Source organism: Leuciscus leuciscus, assembly GCF_965113295.1.
Source record: "Leuciscus leuciscus genome assembly, chromosome: 15".
Lineage (NCBI taxonomy): Eukaryota > Metazoa > Chordata > Actinopteri > Cypriniformes > Leuciscidae > Leuciscus > Leuciscus leuciscus.
This window is the reverse complement of record NC_138739.1, coordinates 16,308,353-16,318,478: the sequence shown is the minus strand read 5'-3', so window position 1 is coordinate 16,318,478 and position 10,126 is coordinate 16,308,353. Positions and strand designations below refer to the sequence as shown.

Here is a 10,126-nt window from a genome sequence, read left to right as displayed (position 1 = left end):
CAGTGTACTGTACTTGTTACTGTGTGTTTTGTATTAGACAGTGCTATATTTCTTGTTGGCTGAAATCTGCCTGACTCTTGTCGATTGGACACTGATTTATAATTGGTAATATGTGACCCTGGACCACAAAACCAGTGACATGGGTAAATTTTTTGCAATTGAGATTTATACATCACCTGAAAGCTGAATACATAAGCTTTCCATTGATGTATGGTTTGTTATGGACAATATGTGGTCGAGATACAACTATTTGAAAATCTGGAATCTGAGGATGCAAACAAATCGAAACATTGAGAAAAGTTGTGCATTTTTGTTAGCGATTGTGCTGCATTCACTCACACAAATATATTTTTTAATATATTTACGGTAAGAAATTTACAAAATATCCTCATGGAACATGATATTTACTTAATACCCTAATGATTTTTGGCATAAAAGAAAAATCAATAATTTTGACCCATACAATGTATTGTTGGCTATTAGCACAAATATACCCGTGCGACTTGTGACTGGTTTTGTGGTCCAGGGTCACATATTATCAGTTTGAATATTAATGAGGTTCTAATGAGTCTGCTTCTATGTTTATTGCCTGTCTGTTTTTTTGTTTTGTTTTTTTCTTGTCTTGCTTTTTGAATCCCACTGCTTTTTTGTGTGCTCCTTGGATGAATTGCTTTTGTTTTATTCTCATTTCAAAGTAATTTGTGAAAAACTATCTGTTCAATTAATAAAAGTTCATATAAGGTAGATATACTGCTGGTATATCTATCCAAAATGTTGTTATCCCCTACAGACCTTCTTTTTCTTTTTTTTACCACTGAGCAAAAACATTTTTACCTACTTGATGTTCGCTCATCTTGAATGTAAAAATTAATCTAAATCTAATCTAAAATTAAGACTATCATCCATTTTCACATTCACCTGTGTCTCATTACCTTGTTTAACTCACCCTATAATAGCCTGGTTTTCACATTCATTCCCTGCGAAGTTTTTTTAGTGTTATTCCCGTGTTCTTGGTTTTGATCTTTGATCATTTTTGCCTGTGCCCCTGTGCCCCTGTTATTGTTTGGACTGATTACCCGATGTTTTGACATATTGCCTGTTTTCTGGATTACGTCTTTGGATTACCCTCTGTTCAATAAAACTGCATTTGGATCCTCAACCTTCGTGTCTCAGAGCAGTATGTGACATAAACGAGGACACGCATCTTTAAAATGATTCAAAAGCAGCCCAATATTAGATGTAAAGTTTATTGTAAATATTGTTTGCCATTGCAGATGTTAAAAGCTGATAAATGGAGGATGTTTTTCTTTCATCTTCTAATTTTTTCCACTTATCCAATGATCTGAAATGAACAAAATGGCACAAGAAATATGAAATGCAAACAGGGTATTATAAGATACAGTCATGACATTGATTGCTTGTTAGTTCCTTATGTAAAGTTTTATTATAATGATGATATAATTGCACTTACTCCACTAATCCAGCTGCTGTAGGCAGACACACGAGTGAAGACTGTTGGCTTCTGGTAGGCATTACAACCCGATGATGACACAAAGCTGGTCACACCATGGACGACGTACTGACCGCTGACCTGACAGTTCAGAGGACCGCCAGAGTCACCCTAAAAACAACACAACAGGAGACAAAATTAGACATTTTCCTGCAGTATGAAACAGTTCATGATCTGTTTGACAGCCAGTTTTTCTCACATTGCATCCAGACAAGCTGCCGCCACCAGCGCACACCATGGTGTTCTTCACGGTGCTTCCCCACCAGTCGCTACGAGAGCAGGTGCTGTGGTCCACCACGGGCAGGTAGGCCTGTTTCAGCTGAGCGGAGAGTGACCCACCAGCTAAATGAAGATCACATTAATGAGAGGAAGGAATCAGGAATCAGTACATGCAAATGATTTCAGGCAACGTCAAAGCTATCTGAAGTGAAACTGACTCTGAGTGCGGCCCCAGCCGGTGATGTAACAGTTGTTGTTGTGGGGCAGAACCTGTCCAGAGGGTGGAAGGGCGGCCAGCTGCACATACGTGTTCAGAGAGGCATCAGAGGACAGACGCATAAGAGCAATATCGTATCTGAAAAACAAAGAACACACATCACATTCTACAAGGCACACTTCATTTCTCATTCTAGGGGGCGCTATAACTTTAGAAAATCTTTAATATGATCTCATGGATGTTGTGTTGATGATGTAAGTCCGGGTAGTTATGCATGAAACTTATGTCAAAAACTCAATAGAGCTGCTTTGATATTATCTGTAATTGTAGATATACAGTAGTTGAATGTGTAGCATTAAAGTTAAATGCGTAATTGTTGATATATGAGGTGTTTACTGTCATTAGTGCAAAAAATAAGGTAACACTTTATTTTAAGGTGACGAAATTACATGTAACTACATGTACTTTTATTTACTACTATATAATATAGTCCATATAGTAACATTAAATTATGCTTAATTACAAGTAACTAGGCCTAAACCAAACCCAGTAACGCTATATTTTACAGTATCCTTGTTAAATAATACATGTACTTAGTAATACTAACCCTAACCGTAAATAATGCATAATTACAAGCAAATAACCCTCAACCAAATCCTAATCCTACCCTAACCCTATAGTAAGTACATATATAGTTGCTTAATATTACTCAGGACTTAAATATAATTACACTGTAACAATCACACCTTAAAATAAAGTGTATAAAATACTTAACCGTAAGTAGTTAGTATAGTAGGCTACTTGTTTTAGTGAGTACAATGTAACTACATCACCTTAAATAAAGTGTAACCAAAAATAAATAAATAATAAATAGAGAAGGTGGTCTGACTGAACCCTGAGTGGAGAACATAAAATATTGATCTGAAGTTTTTTTTATTTATAATTTTACCTGTATTACTATTATCTTTATTAATATTATCTTCCGCTAATAAAAAGCAATAATATATTATACTACTACTTAAGTCCTCTAAATGTATTTTGAGTACAAAAACTGATGTCGCTTGTTAGCTAGTAGACCAATCACAATCGAGAATTTCAGAAAGCCGCGAAGAACTATCAACACAGTTGAGTGTGCTGCGTACGTTAAATGGTCGAGTCAGTCATATATTACAGTAAATGTATTTACTTTTTACATTCGTGTAAGATATGTTTAATCGGCTTGGCAATAGTATTGTTGTTTGTTTTTCTGTAACTGTCGCCACAGTCGTGTATGTGTTGTATGTTATATACGCACCCAGAAGCCACATTGTTTCTGTTCCAGTTGGGGTGGATGATGACTTGACTGACGGTCATGTACTGCTCGCGACCCTCCTGGTTGTAGATGTCGTGGTCGCCCAGGACAATACGCCAAGTTCTCGAGCTGCAGGAAACACGTTCAGAAACACATAAGTAGAGTGAGGAACAAGCGAACACTTTTTTATTGACGTCTTAAAGGCGCAAAATTTCCATTGGCTAGTCAATGTTGGTCCTGATTAAATGCGAAAAATTGGCAAAATTTGAAGAGTTTTGATGGTCAACACACAGCTGTCTGAATCCATACGAGTACAACCAAAAATGTTTTGCAAACTCGTTGAAAGTGTATTACACCTTCCGCCAGAGGGTGAACTGCACCAGTTCTATGAGGCGCGCTTCAGATCAAAACCTTATTCACAGCAGCGCCATCTTTGATTTTTAACGGGAATGAAGGAATAGACATTCATCTCTTCAGTCAGAGGGTTGTACTGTTATTAAATGTGTGTTTGGATTGTTCTGCTGATGAACACTGCTAAAAAAATATATATATATATATTTAAAAGAAAAGAAAAAACTCTGGACAACAGGAACTGTGGAAAATTATAAGTGATCTAGGAACTTTATACATCTTTTTACAGCGGATGCTATTGAAAACACAGTCTATTGCTCAGAGTCTTGCTTTTATACCTGTCATGGCGCTGCTCTGAACAAGGTCAACAGGTCTCAGCAGGACAGTAATGGGAGTTGGCCAATGGAGGGGTGTTTTCGACCTCGTTACCTGATTTGCCCCCGTCACAGTGACGGTAGGGTTTAGGGGTAAAGCGCATCATTTTTATTCCATGATTTAGAATCACCCACCAGTTTGAAAACGGCCACAAATTTAGAAACGCCCACTATTGTTCTGCAGAGACCTCAAACTCCTTCAGATTCATACTCATCATGTGATCTGTCTCAATTTATCAGATGTTTGTGTTGTTTCTTAACCATTTAGATACAAAAAACGTGGATTCATTACGTGTCAACGCAGTGGGCAGCGGTCATCACCCAATTCCTTCTGATCAGAGACCCACCACAGGTATGATAGTAGCTGCCGCCGGACAGGTACTGGAGAGAGATCTGAGAAAGGGACAGTGATTAAGTTAGAATTTGAAAATATGACAGGATTATGAATTTCACTATGAGTGGTATATTAATAACTTGCTGATTGGATATTATTGATGTTGGAAAATCCAGTTATAACCAGCTTCAAGTTTTACTAGAAGCTACAAATGTATGGCCAATATTGTGGTGCCAAGGTCAAACTGCTTTGTAGACCACCATCTTGGTTGATTTTGTTAGTGGATCACCAACAAACCTTCTACCATATTTAGAAAAATAGCTTGGCCACCTTAAGCTGGTACAACCATGTCCATTTAGTTGTGGAAAACCACCAAAAAAAAGCATAGTTAATAACAATAATAATAATAAATATAGCTGCAAGCAGCAATTATCGGGGCCAAGCGCAAGCAGATGACAGGATATGCCAACATGGCTGAAGGTGTCAGACCAACTGCAACAATGAGCAATTAAAGACATTTAAAGAGGATTTTAGGCGAAGTGGCTGAAAAATCATAAAAAGTAATTCAAAATATTATTTAATTGATTATCACTTTCGACCAATAGGTGGCGCAGTTACAAAACTGATGTGATGTGGTCAGAGTAAAGTGACAATGACACATACAAAGTTTGGTGTCAATATGTCAAAGGCATTGTAGAGATAAAGCCTGAATAGTGCTTTTAGCATCATGCCTCAACTTTGCTGCTGCGGTATACGAAAACGGTTTCGTCTATCAACACGAAATCCATAACTTCTAGTCGGCACAGTCTGGAGATGATACGATTCAATTTTGGTGAAAATCGGACAAACGGTCTAGGAGGAGATCGAAAAAGTAGGTTTTGAATGAGAATCAAGATGGTGGACAGGAAGTTTGGTCAAATAAGGAAAACTTGGTATCTATGTTCTCGGCTTGACCCAAGGAATCTATTAAGACCAGTGGCATTTCAATATGCAGATTTATTCAAAAGTTATTATCCTTTTTGGAAATGTTTTTATAACTTTTGACCACTTGGTGGCGCTGTCTCGGAATATTTTGGGTACCTTCAGGGGATGGTGTTGATGGCACATTCTGAGTTTCGTAAAATTACACCAATGCATTTGTTTAGTAAAGCATTTTATTTCACAAAACTGTATTGAAGTCAATGGGAATTTCATGTTTTGTTCTATTATAGCGCCACCAAGAGGCTCAGTCCCACCATTTTTTTTGTGTGTCCTCAGAGTGAGCCCATACATATCTGTGTCAATTTTGGTGAAAATAGCTCAATTCGCTTCGGAGTTATAGACATTTATATGAAAAAACATGTAAAAAATGACTGACACATGACTTTGATTGAATTTTACTACCCCTTACTATCAATATTTTTGCATTTGGGCATTGGCGTATAGCTATCGACCTATGTTTCCAAACTTCTGATGGTGGTTTCGTCTCGATCGGACTAGCGGTTTCGAAGATATAGCCAAATGCTTTTTAAGCGCTAAATCTCAACACTACACAAACCATAAGGCGAAACCTAGCATGTTTGGTATCGTTGGACTCGGCAACGATTCAGGAGTCTAAAGAGATGACTCTTGTGAAAATAAGTCGACCACACCCAAAGTTATAAGCATTTGGGGAAAAAAATTCACCACTAGGTGGCGCTGTTTCGAAACTTCTCAGGCTCTTTCAGGACATCGTGCTGATGACCCATACTGAGTTTCGTAACAATCCGTACATGCGTTCATAAAATACAGCATTTTAGCACATAATTAAAAATGGCCGACAGCCAAAATGACTGATCTGGGAAGATTGGATATCAGTCGACTCGGCATGATGCCCTGAATCTAACGAGACCACTTTTATGATTTTTGGACAAACCATTCAGAAGTTATAAGCAAAAACAGCCATTTTTCATATCTCCGGACCAGTAGGTGGCACTGCGCCGAAACGCAGCATGTAGCCTCAGGTCATGCTTGTGATGTTATGTACCAAGTTTGGTCTGAATATGATGAAGTGTTGAGCAGATAGAGGCTTGTGTCTGTTTTCGCAAGCACTACGTATAATTTGTTTGCGCTGTATTCGAGAACGGTTTGACGAATCAACACGAATTCCATAACTTTTTGTCGTCATGGTCTGAAGATGATCTGATTAAATTTTTGTGGAAATTGGAGCAACGGCCTAGGAGGAGTTCGAAAAAGTAGGTTTTTCGGAAAATTCAAAATGGCGGAAAAATTATTATGACGGAAAATGACGTCATATGGTGCAATCGAATCGTCTTGAACTAGGGAATCAGAGGAAACAAGAATTTTGTTTCTAGCCCTTGTGGTTCAAATGTTAGTAGCATAAACATGAGTGCAACTTTGGACAGCTGGTGGCGCTAGAGGGAATGAATTGGAGACTCCAAATTTGCTATGCTGATAGTTCAGACTCTCCTCTATCAGTGTGCCAAATTTTATAACTTTCCCGCAAGTGGTTCTATGGGCTGCCATAGACTCCCAGTCGGAAAAATGAAGAATAATAATAAATATAGCTGCAAGCAGCAATTATCGGGGCCAAGCGCAAGCAGATGACAGGATATGCCAACATGGCTGAAGGTGTCAGACCAACTGCAACAATGAGCAATTAAAGACATTTAGAGAGGATTTTAGGCGAAATGGCTGATAAATCATATAAAAAGTAATTCAGAATATGATTTAATGGATTATCACTTTCGACCAATAGGTGGAGCAGTTACAAAACTGATGTGATGTGGTCAGAGTGAAGTGACAATGACATATACAAAGTTTGGTGTCAATATTTCAAGGGATTTCAGAGATAAAGCCTGAATAGTGCTTTTGGCATCATGCCTCAACTTTGCTGCTGCGCTATACGAAAACGGTTTCGTCTATCGACACGAAATCCATAACTTTTAGTCGGCACAGTCTGGAGATGATACGATTCGATTTTGGTGAAAATCGGACAAACGGTCTAGGAGGAGTTCGAAAAAGTAGGTTTTGAATGAAAATCAAGATGGCGGACAGGAAGTTTGGCCAAATAAGGAAAACTTGGTATCTATGTTCTCGGCTTGACCCAGGGAATCTATTAAGACCAGTGGCATTTCAATAGCCAGATTTATTCAAAAGTTATTAGCAGTTTTGGAAATTTTGTTATAACTTTGGACCACTAGGTGGCGCTGTCTCGAAATATTTTGGGTACCTTCAGGGGATGGAGCTGATGGCACATTCTGAGTTTCGTAATATTACACCAATGCATTTGTTTAGTATAGCATTTTATTTCACAAAACTGTATTGAAGTCAATGGGAATTTCATGTTTTGTTCTGTTATAGCGCCACCAAGAGGCTCAGTCACACCATTTTTTTTATGTGTCCTCAGAGTGAGCCCATACATATTTGTGTCGATTTTGGTGAAAATATATCAATTCGCTTCGGAGTTATAGACATTTATATGAAAAAACACGTAAAAAATGACTGACACATGACTTTGATTGGAATTTACTACCCCTAAACATCAATATTTTCGCATTTGGGCATTGGCGTATAGCTATCGACCTATGTTTCCAAACTTCTGACGGTGGTTTCGTCTCGATCGGACTAGCGGTTTCGAAGATATAGCCAAATGTTTTTTAAGCGCTAAATCACAACGCTACACAAACCATAAGGCGAAACCTAGCATGTTTGGTATCTTGGGACTCGGCAACGATTCAGGAGTCTAATGAGATGAGTTTCGTGAAAATCAGTCGATCACAACCAAAGTTATAAGCTTTTGGAAAAAAAATGTCACCACTAGGTGGCGCTGTTTCGAAACTTCTCACGCTTCTTCAGGACATCGTGATGATGACCAATACCAAGTTTCGTAACAATTCGTTCATGCGTTCATAAAATACAGCATTTTAGCACAAAATTCAAAATGGCTGACAGTCAAAATGGCCGATATGGTCAAATTGGATATCAGTCGAATCGGCATGTTGCCCTGAATCTAACGAGACCAATTTTATGATTTTTGGACAAACTGTTCAAAAGCTATAAGCAAAAACAGCCATTTTCCATATCTCCGGACCAGTAGGTGGCGCTGCGCCGAAACACAGCATGTAGCCTCAGTTCATGCTTGTGATGACATGTACCAATTTTGGTCTGAATCCGATAAAGCGTTGCGGAGATACAGCCCTACGACTGTTTTCGCAAGCGCTACGTAAAATTTGTTCGAGCGTTATTCGAAAACGGTTTGACGAATCAATTTGAATTCCATAACTTTTTGTCAGCACTACCTGAAGATGATCTGGTTCAATTTTCGTGCAAATCGGACAAACCGTCTAGGACGAGTTCGAAAAAGTAGCTTTTTCAGGTCATTCAAAATGGCGGCCATATTTATATGCCGGAAAATTACATCATAGGGTGCACTCGAATCGACAAGAGCTCAGGAATCAGAGAAAAAAAGAATTTTGTTGATTGGCCTTACTGTTCAAAAGTTATTAGCAAAATAAAAGTGAAATTTTGGACAGGTGGTGGCGCTAGAGGGAATGACTTAGAAACACCAAAATTGGTGTATTTAATGTTGGGACTGTCCTCTATCAGAATGTCAAATCAAAACAACTTTCCCGCAATCGGTTCTATGGGCTGCCATAGACGCCCAGTCGGAAGAAACGGAAGAATAATAATAATAAGAACGGGAACAGATACAATAGGTGCCTACGCACCTTCGGTGCTTGGCCCCTAATAATAGGAACGGGAACAGATACAATAGGTGCCTACGCACCTTCGGTGCTTGGCCCCTAATAATGTGTTTATTTGATATAGCGCCTTTCAGGAAACTCAAGGTCACTTTACAATAAAGTACAAGACCATGGAGTAGTTGCTGAGATTTCAAAGGATTTGTATTGAGTTAATGTTAAAAATGTCGTACCTGCCAGGGCCAGGAGTTGGGTCTTGCCACCTCTCCTCCCACAACCCGCTCCTCGATGCTCTGATCCTCCAAGTATCTGGGCTCAGCCAGCGCTGGACACAAAAAAACCCACACTTAGACATACTAGGAGTGTAGTAATTTTGTAGTTTGAGCCCATATAGACTGAGCTGAGTATTCACATTTGTTAACTTGGTCAAATCGAAGTGATTTAGTGGTTTTCTCAACAGAAAGAGAGAGGCGTCTTACCCAGAGCGGCCAGCACACTCAACAACAAGATCCTCAGCATGTTTGCAGTCTGTCTGGTCTTTCTGCACTCTGAACTGTTCCATCGTCCATATATATGCCCACAGAAATGTGCAGCGCTGTACGGAACAGGTGTTTACTCATGGCTGATGCCCACAGGTGTGTGAATCCCACAGACCACTGCCAAGGCCAATGTTCCAGCTGCAGAATAAACTTGTTTAACTTGTTAGGCACAAAGGCTTGACCTGCGTTAGCTTTGAGTTAACATCTCAGCATCTCACAGTATCTCACTTTTGCAGCTGATATAAAGTTCCCTTTCAAGGGAACTCGCGTTGCGTCGAAATAATGCTATGGGAACGCTTTGCGTGATGACGTCTTGAAGCACATGTAAAATCAGTCCAATGGTGTGGCGGAACGTCAGAGGCGGGTGACGTCACGTACCAGGAAGCTATAAAAGCCGGCCCGAAACAGAAAACGAAAGCTTTCTGAGTCTTCAGTTGCGCTCTGTGTTGAATCTGTCCTTGTTATTTGGTGTTGTCTGTCTATATTATATATATATATATATATATTCAGTATGGCGAGCAAGCAGCAGTTTGGAGTGTGTGTCCATCCCTGCCCGCGTTATTTAACGGGAGGTGATACTCACACTCTTTGTGTTGTGTGTTTGGGTGA

General features: G+C 39.2%; 1 protein-coding gene across 1 annotated transcript; it reads right to left on the bottom strand.

Moving 5' to 3' along the window:
• Window positions 1–1,233: 1,233 nt before the first annotated feature.
• LOC309476202 (elastase-1-like) lies at window positions 1,234–9,532 on the bottom strand. The gene is made up of 8 exons (XM_082139451.1): window positions 9,458–9,532; window positions 9,212–9,303; window positions 4,255–4,355; window positions 3,241–3,366; window positions 1,948–2,084; window positions 1,710–1,852; window positions 1,472–1,621; window positions 1,234–1,342 (listed from the first exon to the last, which is right to left on the bottom strand). Exons 1-8 carry the CDS (start codon window positions 9,495–9,497, stop codon window positions 1,331–1,333), a joined length of 801 nt encoding a protein of 266 aa, XP_081995577.1. The 5' UTR covers window positions 9,498–9,532; the 3' UTR covers window positions 1,234–1,330.
• Between the last annotated feature and the right edge of the window lie 594 nt (window positions 9,533–10,126).

What these genes read in the sequence shown, in the direction of transcription:
- LOC309476202 (XM_082139451.1), bottom strand. Translation starts at nt 9,497, where the DNA reads ATGCTGAGGATCTTGTTGTTGAGTGTGCTGGCCGCTCTGG. An exon ending in GAGTGTGCTGGCCGCTCTGG is followed by an intron (nt 9,304 to 9,457) that starts GTAAGACGCCTC and finishes TTTTGTGTCCAG; the next exon opens with CGCTGGCTGAGCCCAGATAC. An exon ending in GCAGCTTGTCTGGATGCAAT is followed by an intron (nt 1,622 to 1,709) that starts GTGAGAAAAACT and finishes TGTTGTTTTTAG; the next exon opens with GGTGACTCTGGCGGTCCTCT.